Raw genomic sequence first — 17585 nt, 5'->3', positions numbered from 1 at the left:
ACCGCGTTTTTTCCAAAATCTCGAGCTGGGTGAAAGATACGTGAATCATGACTGTAAATTTGAATTCGGCGACCCCAAATTAGTCGAAAACGAGTGGTCACTCGGGGGGTTTAAGTGGAAAAATAACAAAGTTACTGTTTGTGCGAAGTTGCCAGCTCAGAAAAGCAACTTTCTTATTTTAAACGCTAGAAACGTCATCTCAAATTCGTTCTATGCTGATTTTTTCCAAGAAACACGCCGGTGCGGTTGGTTTTTTGATATCTCAAAAACTAACCGAGTTAGAGCAAAATATTGACATTTTTCACCTTGAATTTCTTGAATTCTCCAACTGGGTGAGAGGGACGCGAATTCTGACTGCGCAGGTCGATTCCCCGTCCCCGAATTAGTCGAAAACGAGTACCCACAAGCCTGGGCTAGCTCAACCCAAAATGGCGAAAATTGCAAAATGGCGCCCAAAATCTTCATTTAAAATTGATTTCAAATATCTTAATAATAATAAAATTAACTGCGCAAACTCCCCCACTGTACCATACCGCTAATTTACGCATAAATTCAGAAAAAATCAAAATTTTGAATTTTAGAACCATGGAAAGGGGAGTTTAAGTCAAATTTGACCCATTTAGGGACAAGTTGGGTATATGTTGATGGTACTCGTTTTCGACTAATTCGAGGTCAAGGAATCCATTTCTGAAGTCAGTTTGACAGTAACTGTCACTCAGTTCGAGAAACTTGAATTTTCAAGCTTGGTATCTTCTGAGGCATTTTTTAAAAGTTAATTTCGGAGAATAAATGTTCTTCTGAGACATTTTTTCAACAATTATTGAATCTGGAAGGTCGTTTTTTTGCTGAGTAACAAACTTCAAGCTTCTGAGACCTGTTCTAAAATTTCTGAGCTACTAAATCGTTTTTTTAAGAATCTCTGATCTTGGTCACTTTCAGATGTCTCAATCACCAATTTTCTGAGCTTCTGAGGCCTGTTCTAAAATGCCTGAGTTTTTTTACCTTTAGACATTCTTGCCTTCTGAGTACTCTTATCGTGTCTTCTGAGTCATGTTTTTAAATAAACTTTAACCTTTTTTTTAGTTTCTAAAACCAATAATGTTTTTTGTTTTCTGAATCTTTTCATGGTCTTCTGAGCTATTTTTTAAATCTTCTGAGTCATTTCGACTTTTAACTAACTTTTCTGACAGTTTTTCTCACTTTTCAAAACTTCTTCAAGTTATTTCTGTCGTCTGAGTCCACTGAGTTTTTGGCGTCTTCTGAGTCATTTTTGACTAATTTTAGTCTCTTTTCAGTTTCAAAAACTTATTTAAGTTATTTCCGTTTTCTGAGTCGTTTTTGGTCTTCTGAGCTATTTTGACCATTCTAAACTTTTTCTCAATTTACAAAACTCCTTTTAGTTATTTTTCGTCTTCTGAGCTTTCTTTATGGTGTTCTGAGTTCTTTGAGCTCTCCTTGAAATTTCATATTTTTTTTACTTTCTGAGTAATTTTAAAATGAGAGTTTATTTCAGCTTCAAAAACGTTTTTAAGTTATTTCTGTCTTCCGAGTCGTTTTTGATCTTCTGAGCTACTTTTGTCTTCTGAGTCATTTTGACTTGGACCCCTTGAGTGACCACTCGTTTTTCGACTAATTTGGGGTCGCTGAATCCGAATTCGCAGTCAGATTTCACGTACCTCTTACCCAGCTCGAGTTTAGTGCAAAAACGCGGTTAACTCAGCCAATTTTCTAGATATAACAAAACCGACAACACCAGCGTGTTTCCTGGAAGAAATTAACATAAAATGAACTTGAGATGACGTTTCTAGCGTTCGAAATAAGAAAGTTGTTTTCCAGAGCTGGCAACGTCACAAAAACTGTAACTTTGTTATTTTTTGAGTTAGACCCCCGAGTGACCACTCGTTTTCGACTAATTTGGGGTCGCTGAATCCAAATTTACACTAAAATTTCACGTACCTCTCACCCAGCTCGAGTTTAGTACAAAAACGCAGTTAACTTTGCCAGTTTTGGAGATAACAAAAAACCAACTAAACCAGCGTGTTTCCTGGAAAATTTTAGCCTGAAACGATAGGTCACATGACCCCTCTATATTGACTAATAAGAAAGTTGGGTTTATGCGCTGGCAACGTTGCAAAAATGTAACTTTGTTATTTTTTGAGTTAGACCCTCCAAGTGACCACTCGTTTTCGACTAATTTGGGGTCGCTGAATCCGAATCCGCAGTCAGATTCCACCCACATTTCACCCAGCTTGAGATTTTAGAAAAAACGCGGTAAACTCAGCCAATTTTCCAGATATAACAAAACCGACAACACCAGCGTGTTTCCTGGAAGAAATTAACATAAAATGAATTTGAGATGACGTTTCTAGCGTTCGAAATAAGAAAGTTGGTTTCCAGAGCTGGCAACGTCGCAAAAACTGTAACTTTGTTATTTTTTAACTTAGACCCCTCGAGTGACCACTCGTTTTCGACTAATTTGGGGTCGCTGAATCCAAATTTACAGTCACATTTCACGTACCTCTCACCCAGCTCGAGTTTAATGCAAAAACGCGGTTAACTTGGCCAGTTTTCGAGATATCGCAAAACCGACAACACCAGTGTGTTTCCTGGAAGAAATTAACATAGAATGAATTTGAGATGACGTTTCTAGCGTTCGAAATAAGAAAGTTGCGTTTTTCGGTCTGGCAACGTCGCAAAAACTGTAACTTTGTTATTTTTTCACTTAGACCCCTCGAGTGACCACTCGTTTTCGACTAATTTGGGGTCGCTGAATTCAAATTTACAGTCAGATTTCACGTACCTCTTACCCAGCTCGAGTTTTTTGCAAAAACGCAGTTAACTCTGCCAGTTTTGGTGATATCGCAAATCCGACTAAACCAGCGTGTTTCCTGGACAAAATTAACATAAAACGAACTTGAGATGACGTTTCTAGCGTTTGAAACAAACAAGTTGCGTTTTTCGGTGTGGCAACGTCGCACAAACTGTAACTTTGTTATTCTTTCACTTGGACCCCTCGAGTGACCACTCGTTTTCGACTAATTTGGGGTCGCTGAATCCAAATTTACAGTCACATTTCACGTACCTCTCACCCAGCTCGAGTTTAATGCAAAAACGCGGTTAACTTGGCCAGTTTTGGAGATATCGCAAAACCGACAACACCAGCGTGTTTCCTGGAAGAAATTAACATAGAACGAATTTGAGATGACGTTTCTAGCACTTGAAACAAAAAAGTTGCGTTTTTCGGTTTGGCAACGTCGCACAAACTGTAACTTTGTTATTTTTTCATTTAGACCCCCCGAGTGACCACTCGTTTTCGACTAATTCGGGGTCGGGGAATCCATTTCTGCGGTCAGTTTGACCGTAACTGTCACCCAGTTGGAGAGAATACTCACTTTGGTGACAATGAGGGGTGTTTTCACGTCCGCCCCGCCCACCAAACTGAAACCCCACGACTGTGACGGATCGTCGCGACGTAAATTGATCACGAATTCGTGTAGTTTACCCATTCGCACTGTCAATCGACCAACTAAACACGCAAGCGAGTAAACAAAAACTGAAAAAAAAAAAAAAAAATCGAAGCCAAAAAAAATTTCACGCCCGAATCGGACTAAGATGGCGGCGACTAGAGAAAATCGATTTTTGGCATTGATCGGTTGCAGTGGCGCATTCTAACAACGCTTTTCCACTTCCCAACGCCAAACCGAAAATAGAACAAAATTTCCGTGCGAGCTTGTCTAGTTTGGCTGGTTAATCGATGCACCGGAAGGTTTTGTAATTTAATTTATTTTTAAGTTATTGTCCGAAATTGACGTATCTCGAACTGGGTGACAGTTGGGGTCAAACTGACCTCGGAAATGGATTCCCCGACCCCAAATTAGTCGAAAACGATGTGTCACTCAAGATTGTAGCGCTATTTTTGGTATTGGCCGTAGGGGGTGACCCCTACGGCCAATTAGCCGCAAAACCCTTACTTTAAGCTAGTGAACCGAGTGAAGGGTGGTTTTCCACTAATTCGGGAATGGGGAATTCAATGGTAATGTCAGTTTTCCTGTATCTCCTACCCAAGTGGGTTTTACCGTCAGTTTCTCGGCCGGGGATGGAGATATCAGGAAACCGATTGCGGAAATGGATTCCCCGACCTCGAATTAGTCGAAAACGACGTGTCACTCAAGATTGTAGCGCTATTTTTGGTATTAGCCGTAGGGTGTGACCCCTACGGCCAATTAGCGGCAAACCCCTAACTTTTAGGTAATGAATCGAGTAAAGGGTCGTTTTTTACTAAATTGGGGACGGGGAATTCAATGGTAATGTCAGTTTTCTTGTATCTCCTACCCAAGTGGCTTTTAACCTCAGTTTCTCGGTCGGGGATGGAGATATCCGGAAACCGATTGCGGAAATGGATTCGCCGACCTCGAATTAGTCGAAAACGAACCGTCACTCGATTTTTTAGGACAATTTTCATATTGGCCGTAGGGTGTGACCCCTACGGCCAATTAGCGGCAAATCCCTTACTTTAAGCTAGTGAACCGAGTGAAGGGTGGTTTTCCACTAATTCGGGGATGGGGAATTCAATGGTAATGTCAGTTTTCCTGTATCTCCTACCCAAGTGGGTTTTAACGTCAGTTTCTCGGCCGGGGATGGAGATATCAGGAAACCGATTGCGGAAATGAATTCCCCGGGCCCGAATTAGTCGAAAACGACAGGTCACTCGATTTTTTAGGACAATTTTCATATTGGCCGTAGGGTGTGACCCCTACGGCCAATTAGCGGCAAACCGCTTACTTTTAAGTAATGAATCGAGTGAAAAATGGTTTTTTACTAAATTGGTGACGGGGAATTCAATGGTAACGTCAGTTTTCCTGTATCTCCTACCCAAGTGGGTTTTAACCTCAGTTTCTCGGCCGGGGATGGAGATATCCGAAAACTGATCGCGGAAATGGATTCCCCGGTCCCAAATTAGTTGAAAACGAGTGGTCACTCAATATTCTAGCGCTATTTTTAGTATTGGCCGTAGGGTGTGACCCCTATGGCCAATTAGCGGCAAACCCCTAACTTTTAGGTAAAGAATCGAGTAAAGGGTCGTTTTTTACTAAATTGGGGATGGGGAATTCAATGGAATTGTCAGTTTTCTTGTATCTCCTACCCAAGTGGGTTTTAACCTCAATTTCTCGGCCGGGAATGGAGATATCATGAAACCGTTTGCGGAAATGAATTCCCCGGCTCCGAATTAGTCGAAAACGAACCGTTACTCGATTTTTTTTGACAATTTTCATATTGGCCGTAGGGTATGACCCCTACGGCCAGTTAGCCGCAAATCCCTTACTTTAAGCTAGTGAACCGAGTGAAGGGTGGTTTTCCACTAATTCGGGGATGGGGAATTCAATGGTAATGTCAGTGTTCTTGTAGCTCCTACTAAGAATGGGAAAAATGACTCAGAAGACTATAAAAATGACTGAAAGGATACCAAAAAGACTCAGAAGACAACAAATTACATTAAGAGTTTTAGAATCTGAAAAAAGTTACAGTTTGTTAAAAATTACTCAGAAGACAGGAAAAAAGTAAAAAAATAATCAAACTCAGAAAACACAGTAAGAGTACTCAGAAGACAAATGTGACTAAAAGAAGTTTAAAAAATTGAAAAAAGACCAAAATATGCAAAGTGACTCAGAATACTAAAAAATTTAATAAAAAGTAGCTCAGAAGACTATAAAAATGACTGAAACGATACCAAAACGACTCAGAAGACAACAAATCACATTAAGAGTTTTAGAATATGAAAAAAGTTAAAGTTTGTTAAAAAATGACTCAGAAGACACAAAAAGAGTAAAAAATTAAATAAAAGCAACTCAGAAGACACAATAAAAGTACTCAGAAGACAAAAATGACTAAAAAAAGTTTTAGAAATTAAAAAAAAAAATTAAATAGACAAAATGACTCAGAAGACCAAAAAAAATTCTGAAAAGTAGCTCAGAAGACTAGAAAAATGACTTAAAAAAAATACCAAAAAGACTCAGAAGACAAAAATGACTTAAGAGGTTTTAGAAATTGAGAAAAAAATTTAGAACGATCAAAATGACTCAGAAGACAGAAAAATAGCTCAAAATATTTAAAAAAAGACTCAGAAGACAACAAATAAATTAAAAGTTTAAGAAACTGAGAAAAGTTAAAGTTTTTTAAAAAAATGACTCAGAAGACATAATAAGAATACTCAGAAGACAAAAATGACTCAGAAGACAGTAAAATAGCTCAGAAGATTAAAAAAAAAATCAGAATGTAATTGGTTACCGAGACGTCTTAAAAATGACTTTCAGGTTCGGAAATTATTCAAAAAAAGTCTTAGAAGCTCAGAAATTCTAGAATAGGTCTCAGAAGCTCAGAAACCTGAAATTTGTTACTCGGCAACAGAAACGACATTCCGATTCAGAAAAGTCTCAGAAGCTCAAATATTCACAGAAATTGATTGTAAAAAAATGTCTAGAGTGCTCAGAAACCACCAAACTTGGTGTTTTTCCTTGAAAATGTAAGTTTCTCGATCTGAGTAGCAGATACGAACAAACTGACTTTATAAATGGATTCCCTGACCCCAAATTAGTCGAAAACGAGTACAAACACGACCCCTCTATATCAAGCCAAAATGGCAAAATTTACAAAATGGCGCTTAGAAACGCCATTTTGATTTTTTCGTAAAAAATCGAGTGGGTACTCGTTTTCTACTAAATCGAGGACGAGGAATTCAGTGGTGACGTTTATTTTTGCGTCACTCATTCCCAAACCCAGATTTTTGCGAAATGTCAAGTTTCTCGAACTGGGTGACAGTTACTGTCAAACTGACTTTAGAAATGGATTCCCTGACCCCAAATTAGTCGAAAACGAGTACAAACACGACCCCTCTATCTCAAGCCAAAATGGCGGAATTTACAAAATGGCGCCTAGAAACGCCATTTTGAGTTTTTCGTAAAAAATCGAGTTTGTACTCGTTTTCTACTAAATCGAGGACGAGGAATTCAGTGGTGACGTTCATTTTGGCGTCACTCATTCCCAAACCCAGATTTTTGCGAAATGTCAAGTTTCTCAAACTGGGTGACAGTTACTGTCAAACTGACTTTAGAAATGGATTCCTTGACCCCAAATTAGTCGAAAACGAGTACAAACACGACCCCTCTATCTCAAGCCAAAATGGCGAAATTTACAAAATGGCGCCTAGAAACGCCATTTTGATTTTTTCGTAAAAAATCGAGATTGTACTCGTTTTCTACTAAATCAAGGACGAGGAATTCAGTGGTGACGTTCATTTTGGCGTCACTCATTCCCAAACCCAAATTTTTACGAAATGTCAAGTTTCTCGAACTGGGTGACAGTTACTGTCAAACTGACTTTAGAAATGGATTCCTTGACCCCAAATTAGTCGAAAACGAGTACAAACACGACCCCTCTATCTCAAGCCAAAATGGCGGAATTTACAAAATGGCGTCCAGTAAAGTGACTTTTAGTGCAGCGACACCGTCTTTGCGTCATATCTCCGTTAGGAGTCGCTTTAGGACGAAAACGCTATAAAACAGTCTTGTAGGGCACACAATTCTCTACAATTTTCTTTCTTTGAGTTTTTCTCTAACTTGACAAATAACCGATTGCAACGTTTGGCCGCTAGAGGGCGATCAAGATGTGACCACCACAGTGTACAAGATGAGTGTGTTTACGCGATGGAATTCAGGGCAACGCCTTTAAATCCAGTTTAAGTCAGTCAAGCTATTTTTATCGATTTTCGACCCGATTTCCAGCAATTTGAGGATTAAGCGTAAACACACCCGGCGCGGCCGCCATTTTGTCACGATAACTCGCGAACGGTTCGCGGGAGCAAAGTGAAATTTGGTCACGTGACTGTTGGGCCCTTTCGGCGTTTTTGCGCAGGTTAGGCAATTTTCGCTAGGACGCACCGTTTCCGAGTTATTCGGCACCGAAACCCTCGGAGAGGGTTTCAGTCAAAAAAGTGCTAAAAAATTAGAAAAAAAAAATAAAAAAAAAAAAACTTACTTTTTTCTTTTGTTGACCTTCGCGGTACGGCCAAAATGACGGACGTTGAAACGACATTGTTCCGGTCCCTCGGCGAGGGAGGAAACCGTGTTTTTCGCCCCGCTTGGCCCGTGCCGCCCGCACCGACCGAAAAACGAGGAAAAGGTGAAAAAAAAACCGGCCCGGGCGATTATTTTTAGCGCTTTCCCAACTTCAGCGCGACGAAACTGGGAGTGAATCCGGACGTGCCGCGCGTTTTTTGCCAATTTACCGCCTGAAACTCGTCGTAACTCGGACAGTTTTGGAGATACGGGAAATCCGACTGCACCAGCGTGTTTCGTGGAAAAAATTAACATAGAATGAATTTGAGATGACGTTTCTAGCGTTGGAAATAAGAAAGTTGGTTTTCAGAGCTGGCAACGTCGCAAAAACTGTAACTTTGTTACTCTTTTAGTTAGACCCCTTGAGTGACCACTCGTTTTCGACTAATTTGGGGTCGCTGAATCCGAATTTACAAACAGATTTCACCTACCTCTCACCCAGCTCGAGTTTAGTGCAAAAACGCGGTTAACTTGGCCAGTTTTGGAGATATCGCAAAACCGACCGCACCAGCAAGTTTCGTGGAAAAAATTAACATAAAATGAATTTGAGATGACGTTTCTAGCGTCCAAAATAAGAAAGTTGGTTTCCAGAGCTGGCAACGTCGCAAAAACTGCAACTTTGTTAATGTTTTAGTTAGACCCCTTGAGTGACCACTCGTTTTCGACTAATTTGGGGTCGCTGAATCCGAATCCGCAGTCAGATCTCACCTACCTCCTACCCAGCCCGAGTTCAGTGCAAAAACGCGGTTAACTTGGCTAGTTTTGGAGATATCGCAAAACCGACCGCACCAGCGTGTTTCGTGGAAAAAATTAGCATAAAATGAATTTGAGATGACGTTTCTAGCGTTCGAAATAAGAAAGTTGGTTTCCAGAGCTGGCAACGTCACACAAACTGTAACTTTGTTATGTTTTCACTTAGACCCCTTGAGTGACCACTCGTTTTCGACTAATATGGGGTCGCTGAATCCGAATTTACAGTCAGATTTCACCTACCTCTCACCCAGTCCGAGTTTAATGGAAAAACGCGGTTAACATGGCCAGTTTTGGAGATATCGCAAAACCGACCGCACCAGCGTGTTTCGTGGAAAAAATTAACATAAAATGAATTTTAGATGACGTTTCTAGCGTTCGAAATAAGAAAGTTGGTTTTCAGAGCTGGCAACGTCGCAAAAACTGTAACTTTGTTACTCTTTTAGTTAGACCCCTTGAGTGACCACTCGTTTTCGACTAATTTGGGGTCGCTAAATCCAAATTTACAGTCAGATTTCACCTACCTCTCACCCAGCCCGAGTTTAGTGGAAAAACGCGGTTAACTTAGCCAGTTTTGGAGATATCGCAAAACCGACCGCACCAGCGTGTTTCGTGGAAAAAATTAACATAAAATGAATTTTAGATGACGTTTCTAGCGTTCGAAATAAGAAAGTTGGTTTTCAGAGCTGGCAACGTCGCAAAAACTGTAACTTTGTTACTCTTTTAGTTAGACCCCTTGAGTGACCACTCGTTTTCGACTAATTTGGGGTCGCTGAATCCAAATTTACAGTCAGATTTCACCTACCTCTCACCCAGCCCGAGTTTAGTGCAAAAACGCGGTTAACTTTGCCAGTTTTGAAGATATCAAAAAACCAACTAAACCAGAGTGTTTCCTGGTTAATTTTAGCCTGAAACGATAGGTCACATGACCCCTTTATTTTCATTAATAAGAAAGTTGTTTTTTGTGATCCTTTGTGAGTTTCCTGGAACTGGGTGACAGTTACTGTCAAACTGACTTTAAAAACGGTTTCCCTGACCCCAAATTAGTCGAAAACGAGTACCATCAAGCCGGGGTCGTTTCGACAAATGTCACTAGCTGTCAACTGTCAATAAACGGCTGTCAAAAACCGTATTTCCTCCATATCTCCCGTGTGTTTAGGTGGATTTGAGTGCGGTTTTCACCGATCGATTCAGACTGTAAAGGGGGTCCTTTAGACCCCAGTTTCAGACGCCCCCACCCCTAAAATAGAGGTGGAGGGTGGAAAAAATAAAAATTGATATTATACTCGTTTTCGACTAATTCGGGGACGGGGAATCCAGTGGTGGGGGTTATTTTCACGCTAAGTTGTACCGTTTGGCCGTTAGATGGCGTAAAAAAAAAAATTTCGGATATTTTCGTTAATATCTTGGAAACGGTTTGAGGTAGGAGTGTGGAATTTTTACCGGGACGTGTATCTGGACAAAAGGCAACTTTTTCTATATGTACACTTTTTTCGAAAAATGTACCGTTTTTTTATAAAAAAATAAAAACTGAAATTTTCAAAAATTTTTTTTCGAATTTTTTCGAAATTGAATATCTCCGTCATTTTTTGAGTTACAGGGTGCACAAACCACTCAAATTAAAGCCCTTCAAGTGCTCTATAACTCGATAATAGACAAAACAAGTTGCAACGTATTTGCACTTGTTTGACCGTCACTCTACACTTGACACTTTCAATCAAAATAACTCGGTTATTTGACATTTTTGCTAGAAATCCTATGAAAGGTGATTTACAAAGAATTTGACGGCCTACAAAATGGTAAAAAAATCAACTCGCTAACTGTCAAAATAACGGAGTTACAGGCTGTCAAAATGACAACTGTCAATTTTGTCAAGTCACCCATCAAAAATTAGGTTAAGTTTTCAAGTTTTTTTTTAATAATATTTTGACAGTTGACACTATTGACATTTTATGGCAGTCAAAAGACAATTAAAAGAGCTGTAATTCAGTCAAAACTAGAATGACCTAACTGTCAAAGTGACAGAATTACGAGCTGTCAAAGTGAATCAAGTCGAGTGACACCAAAAAATGCAATGTTGTCCTTATTGTCAAACTTTGACGTTATTTTGACAGTTGACACTAATGACATTTTATGGCAGTCAAAAGACAATTAAAAGGGCTATAATTTAGTAAAAACTGGAATAAAGTAACTGTCAAAATGACAGAATTACGAGCTATCAAATTAGCAGCAACATTTTAGTGCAAAGTTACACTTAATGTCAAATTTTGACGTTATTTTGACAGTTGACACTAATGACATTCTATGGTAGACAAAAGGCAATTAAAAGAGCTATAATTTAGTCAAAACTGGAATGACGTAACTGTCAAAATGACAGAATTACGAGCTGTCAAAGTGAATCAAGTCGAGTGACACCAAAAAATGCAATGTTGTCCTTATTGTCAAACTTTGACGTTATTTTGACAGTTGACACTAAAGACATTTTATGGCAGTCAAAAGACAATTAAAAGAGCTGTAATTCAGTCCAAACTAGAATGACGAAACTGTCAAAATGACAGAATTACGAGCTGTCAAACTGAACCAAGTCGAGTGACACCAAAAATTGAAATGTTTACTTTATAGTCCAATTTTGACGTTATTTTGACAGTTGACACTAATGACATTCTATGGCAGTCAAAAGACAATTAAAAGGGCTATAATTTAGTAAAAACTGGAATAAAGTAACTGTCAAAATGACAGAATTACGAGCTATCAAATTAGCAACAACATTTTAGTGTAAAGTTACACTTAATGTCAAATTTTGACGTTATTTTGACAGTTGACATTATTGACATTTTATGGCAGTCAAAAGACAATTAAAAGAGCTATAATTTAGTCAAAACTGGAATGACGTAACTGTCAAAATGACAGAATCACGAGCTGTCAAAGTGAATCAAGTCAAGTGACACCAAAAATGCAATGTTTTTTGTTCATTCTGGTTAGTCACTCTCCAACTGTCAATAACTCGGTTATTTGACATTTTTCGAAAAATTACTATAGATAGTGATCGAAAGAGGATTAAAAGAGCTTTAAACTGCTGTTTCGAACCACCCTGTAGGTGCTATAATAACCGAGTTACAGGCTGTCAAAGTGACAAATGTCAATAACTCGGTTAGTAGATTTTTTTTTGGAAAAATTGGGTTAAGTTTGACAGAAAAAGCTGTGAGGAAGGTTGGTAAGGCTTATTTGACAGTTTCCAAAGCCAAAAAAGCTAAAAAAACACTAAAATCCCTTCAAAAACCTTCACTCGACTCTCCCTTAATCGAACACTAAACTAACCACTTTCCAGGCAAAAAATGAGGTTAAAATTGACAGGACAAGCTGTGGCCGAGGTGATTAAGGCTTGCTGAAGGTGACTAAAGGAGAAAAAAGCCAAAAAAACACTAAAACACACTAAAAAACCTTCAATCCACTAACCCTTAACCGAACACCAAATTAACCACTTTCTGGACCAAAAATGAGGTTAAATTAACCAGGAAAAGCTGTGGACAAGCTTGCTGAAGGTGTTTGAAGGCTAAAAAGTCAAGAAAAACACTAAAAAACACTAACAAAGCACCTCCGGTCTTCGACCGGCACTTTCCACCACTTTAGGCTAACCTAACCTAATTTTTCCCGGTCAAAGGTACTTACCCGATTGGGAAGTGTGATTTAGAATGTAACTGCATGCTAGGACAGTCCAATTTGTGGGAAAACTGACCGGGAAGGGTGCAAATCCCCCCAACCTGCAACCAAACACACTACTCGGTAATCTAACCTCACAATTTGGGCGGTTTTAGCGCACTTTACTGGCTGAACTCATGGTTTAGGGGGTAAATCCGATCGCTAAAACCGTTTTTCCCGCCGGAAAATTGCTCTAAAACCGTTTAAATGCTCTTTCCAAGCCTGGGGAAATGGTTTAAACAACAAACTTAGTTTGGGAGTGAAATTGGGGTTAGAATGTTTGACGCATGTCAACTAATGTAAGTCCATCTCTGTCTGTCACATTGTTGCGTGCGAGTTAGAGTGAGACCACCAGGCAACATTCAGAATGACAGTCGGGCTGTCATTAGTGTCACTCCGTAGAGGGAACTGTCAAAACGGACTTTCTAACCTCAAATTGTGCGGAAAGTGGAAAATATACAGAAAATCTTGATAAATTACTGTTTTTACGGTTTTTCCAGTGAATTTCGGTGCGTGGGTGTGTCGTTTAACGTGGGAAGGACCCCCCCGAGCTGCCCAGGCGTTTGCAGCGACCCCCCCGAACAAGGTAAGTCCCTACACCAGTACAGCCCCATGTTTACCAAGCCAGAAATCTCTGATTTTCCCTGAAAATCCGGTTTTTTTACCAGGGAAAGCTTGAAAAAAGGTTGTTCTGGCTTGTTTGACTGTTTTAGGGACCAAAACCACTAAAATCCCTTAAAAACCACTCTCTCGACTCGCCCTTAACCGAACACTAAATTAACCACTTTTTTGGCCAAAAATTAGGTTAAGTTTGACAGGAAAAGCTGTGGGGAAGGTTGGTAAGGCTGGTTTGACAGTTTCCAAGGCCGAAAAAGTGAAAAAACCACTAAAATCCCTTCAAAAATTTCTAAAATGTTCTACAACGTTCTAAAGGATTCCAGAAGGTTTTGGATGCCTTTGGAACCTCCGAGAATATTTTGGAAGCTCGTAGAACGTTTTGGAAAATTCTAGAACGATCTGAGAGGTTTTTAGAACATTATTGTGGTTTTAGAATTTTCTCTAAAAATCTGGAAGGTTTTGGACAGTTCGAGAAGGTTCTAGAAGATCTGAGAAGTTTCCATAACGTTCCAGAACCAGCCAAAGGCTTCCAGAACGTTCTAGAACTGTCCACGGCATTCCAGAATGTTTCAAAGAGCTTTCGAAATATTCTGGAACCTTCTAAAGTGTTTCAGAACGATCTAGAATCTTTTAAAACGTTTGAGATCCCTTCCAACACTTTTCCAAAAACAAACTCAAAAAAGTTGAATATCTCGGAAACGGTTAGAGTTACAAACATTTTGCTAAGAATCAAAAATAAAGAGCAGTTCGAGACGAATATTTTGAGTTTTTTTTGGTTGCCGAATCCGAAAAAATAACCGAGATGCAGAATTTTTTTAAATTTTTCAAAAAAAGTCAAATATCTCAGAAACGGTTAGAGTTACAAACATTTTGCTAAGAATCAAAAACAAAGAGCAGTTCGAGACAAATATTTTGAGTTTTTTTTGGTTGCCAAATCCGAAAAAATAACCGAGATACAGAATTTTCCAAAAAAAGTCAAATATCTCGGAAACGGTTAGAGTTACAAACATTTTGGTAAGAATCAAAAATAAAGAGCAATTTGAGACGAATATAACCAGAAAGTAACACTAATTAACCAAAATTCAAAAATTATTAGTGTTAATATGACAGATCAAAGTTTGACAGCTTGTAACTCGGTTATTTTGACAGTTAGCGAGTTGATTTTTTTGACAGATTGTAGCTCAGAGTGTCCTCTACAAACTGTCAAATGACAAGTTTGTCCGGAAAATGTCAACTAACCGAGTTATTGGCAGAAAAACCCTAAAATCCCTTCAAAAACCTTCACTCGACTCCCCCTTAACCGAACACTAAATTAACCACTTTTTTGGCCAAAAATTAGGTTAAGTTTGACAGGAAAAGCTGGGGGGAAGGTTGGTAAAGCTTGTTTGACAGTTTTAAAGACAAAAAAAGTGAAAAAACCACTGAAATCCCTTAAAAAACCTTCACTCGACTCTCCCTTAACCAAACACAGAATTAACCAATTTTTTCGCCAAAAATTAGGTTGATTATGATAGGAAAAGCTGTGAGGAGGGTTGGTAAGGCTTATTTGACAGTTTCCAAGGCCAAAAAAGCTAAAAAAACAGTAAAAACCCTTCAAAACCACTCACTCGACTATCCCTTAACCTAACACTAAATTGACCACTTTTTTCACCAAAAATTAAGTTAAATTTGACAGGAAAAGCTGGGGGGAAGGTTGGTAAAGCTTGTTTGACAGTTTTAAAGGTCAGAAAAGTCAAAAAAACACTAAAATCCCTTCAAAAACCTTCACTCGACTCTCCCTTAACCGAACACTAAATTAACCACTTTCTGGACCAAAAATGAGGTTAAATTAACCAGGAAAAGCTGTGGACAGGCTTGTTGAAGGTTACTGAAGGTGTTTGAAGGCTAAAAAGTCAAGAAAAACACTAAAAAACACTAACAAAGCACCTCCGGTCTTCGACCGGCACTTTCCACCACTTTAGGCTAACTTAACCTAATTTTTCCCGGTAAAAGGTTACTTACCCGATTGAGAAATGTGATTTAGAATGTAACTGCATGCTAGGACAGTCCAGTTTGTGGGAAAACTGACCGGGAAGGGTGCAAATCCCCCCAACCTGCAACCAAACACACTACTCGGTAATCTAACCTCACAATTTGGGCGGTTTTAGCGTACTTTACTGGCTGAACTCATGTTTTAGGGGGTAAATCCGATTGCTAAAACCGTTTTTTCCGGCCGGAAAACTGCTCTAAAACCCTTTTAATGCTCTTTCCAAGCCCCGGAAAATGGTTTAAACAACAAACTTAGTTGGGGCGTAAAAATGAGGTTAGAATGTTTGACGCATGTCAATTAATGTACGTCCATCTCTGTCTGTCACATTGTTGCGTGCGAGTTAGAGTGAGACGACCAGTCAACATCCAGAATGACAGTCGGGCTGTCATTAGTGTCACTACGTAGGGGGAACTGTCAAAACGGACTTTCTAACCTCAAATTGTGCGGAAAGTGGAAAATATACAGAAAATCTTGATAAATTACAGTTTTTACGGTTTTTCCAGTGAATTTCGGTGCGTGGGTGTGTCGTTTAACGTGGGAAGGACCCCCCCGAGCTGCCCAGGCGTTTGCAGTGACCCCCCCGAACAAGGTAAGTCCCTACACCAGTACAGCCCCATGTTTACCAAACCAGAAATCCCTAATTTTCCCTGAAAATCCGGTTTTTTTAACAGGAAAAGCTTGGAAAAAGGGTGTTCTGGCTTGTTTGACTGTTCTAGGGCCCAAAACTACTAAAATCCCTTAAAAACCACTCACTCGACTCACCCTTAACCGAACACCAAATTAACCACTTTTTTGGCCAAAAATTAGGTTAAGTTTGAGAGGAAAAGCTGTGGGGAAGGTTGGTAAAGCTTGTTTGACAGTTTTAAAGACAAAAAAAAGTGAAAAAACCACTAAAATCCCTTCAAAAATTTCTAAAATGTTCTACAACGTTCTAAAGGATTCCAGAAGGTTTTGGATGCCTTTGGAACCTCCGAGAATATTTTGGAAGCTCGTAGAACGTTTCGGAAAATTCTAGAACGATCTGAGAGGTTTTTAGAACATTATTGTGGTTTTAGAATTTTCTCTAAAAATCTGGAAGGTTTTGGACAGTTCGAGAAGGTTCTAGAAGATCTGAGAAGTTTCCATAACGTTCCAGAACCAGCCAAAGGCTTCCAGAACGTTCTAGAACTGTCCACGGCATTCCAGAATGTTTCAAAGAGCTTTTGAAATATTCTAGAATCTTCTAAAGTGTTTCAGAACGATCTAGAATCTTTTAAAACGTTTGAGATCCCTTCCAACACTTTTCCAAAAACAAACTCAAAAAAGTTGAATATCTCGGAAACGGTTAGAGTTACAAACATTTTGCTAAGAATCAAAATTAAAGAGCAGTTCGAGACGAATATTTTGAGTTTTTTTTGGTTGCCGAATCCGAAAAAATAACCGAGATACAGAATTTTTTTAAATTTTTCAAAAAAAGTCAAATATCTCAGAAACGGTTAGAGTTACAAACATTTTGCTAAGAATCAAAAACAAAGAGCAGTTCGAGACGAATATTTTGAGTTTTTTTTGGTTGCCAAATCCGAAAAATAACCGAGATACAGAATTTTCAAAAAAAGTCAAATATCTCGGAAACGGTTAGAGTTACAAACATTTTGGTAAGAATCAAAAATAAAGAGCAATTTGAGACGAATATAACCAGAAAGTAACACTAATTAACCAAAATTCAAAAATTATTAGTGTTAATATGACAGATCAAAGTTTGACAGCTTGTAACTCGGTTATTTTGACAGTTAGCGAGTTGATTTTTTTGACAGATTGTAGCTCAGAGTGTCCTCTACAAACTGTCAAATGACAAGTTTGTCCGGAAAGTGTCAACTAACCGAGTTATTGGCAGAAAAACCCTAAAATCCCTTCAAAAACCTTCACTCGACTCCCCCTTAACCGAACACTAAATTAACCACTTTTTTGGCCAAAAATTAGGTTAAGTTTGACAGGAAAAGCTGGGGGGAAGGTTGGTAAAGCTTGTTTGACAGTTTTAAAGACAAAAAAAGTGAAAAAACCACTGAAATCCCTTAAAAAACCTTCACTCGACTCTCCCTTAACCAAACACAGAATTAACCAATTTTTTTGCCAAAAATTAGGTTGATTATGATAGGAAAAGCTGTGAGGAGGGTTGGTAAGGCTTATTTGACAGTTTCCAAGGCCAAAAAAGCTAAAAAAACACTAAAAACCCTTCAAAACCACTCACTCGACTATCCCTTAACCTAACACTAAATTGACCACTTTTTTCACCAAAAATTAAGTTAAATTTGACAGGAAAAGCAGTGAGGAAGGTTGTTAAAGCTTGTTTGACAGTTTTAAAGGTCAGAAAAGTCAAAAAAACACTAAAATCTCTTCAA

At 38.9% G+C, this 17585-nt stretch overlaps 2 protein-coding genes across 10 annotated transcripts in view; one reads left to right on the top strand and one right to left on the bottom strand.

The window, feature by feature from the left end:
* The window catches only part of Zasp66 (PDZ_signaling and DUF4749 domain-containing protein Zasp66), a 44228-nt gene that overhangs the window by 26157 nt on the left and 486 nt on the right, over positions 1-17585 (bottom strand). For 2 of the 8 annotated variants that reach the window (XM_081993274.1, XM_081993279.1), the window contains exons 1-3: positions 15331-15369; positions 15180-15271; positions 12531-12622 (exon numbers count right to left, since the gene is read on the bottom strand). The exons of 1 other annotated variant lie outside the window; for it this stretch is intronic. In XM_081993274.1, coding sequence (XP_081849400.1) covers positions 12531-12622; positions 15180-15271; positions 15331-15348 — 202 coding nt within the window. In that variant the 5' untranslated portion in view covers positions 15349-15369. Of the gene's footprint in view, positions 1-3392; positions 3554-8031; positions 8199-12530; positions 12623-15179; positions 15272-15330; positions 15370-17585 lie in introns of those variants that run through there. 5 more of the 8 variants (XR_014180749.1, XM_081993275.1, XM_081993276.1 and 2 more) reach the window with 5 other exon arrangements.
* Positions 12991-17585, top strand: part of Elys (AT hook containing transcription factor 1 homolog) — a 64095-nt gene continuing 59500 nt past the window's right edge. Inside the window, exons 1-2 of one of the 2 annotated variants that reach the window (XM_081993261.1) lie at positions 12997-13146; positions 15711-15796. The gene's annotated coding sequence lies outside the window, so the exon portion shown is untranslated. Of the gene's footprint in view, positions 13147-15710; positions 15797-17585 lie in introns of both variants that reach the window. The other variant, XM_081993258.1, reaches the window with a different exon arrangement.

Source organism: Ips typographus, linkage group LG15, assembly GCF_016097725.1.
Source record: "Ips typographus isolate SLU linkage group LG15, UJ_Ityp_2.0, whole genome shotgun sequence".
Classification (NCBI taxonomy): Eukaryota; Metazoa; Arthropoda; class Insecta; order Coleoptera; family Curculionidae; genus Ips; species Ips typographus.
Note: the sequence above shows the minus strand (reverse complement) of the source record. Positions and strands in the feature narration are given on the sequence as shown.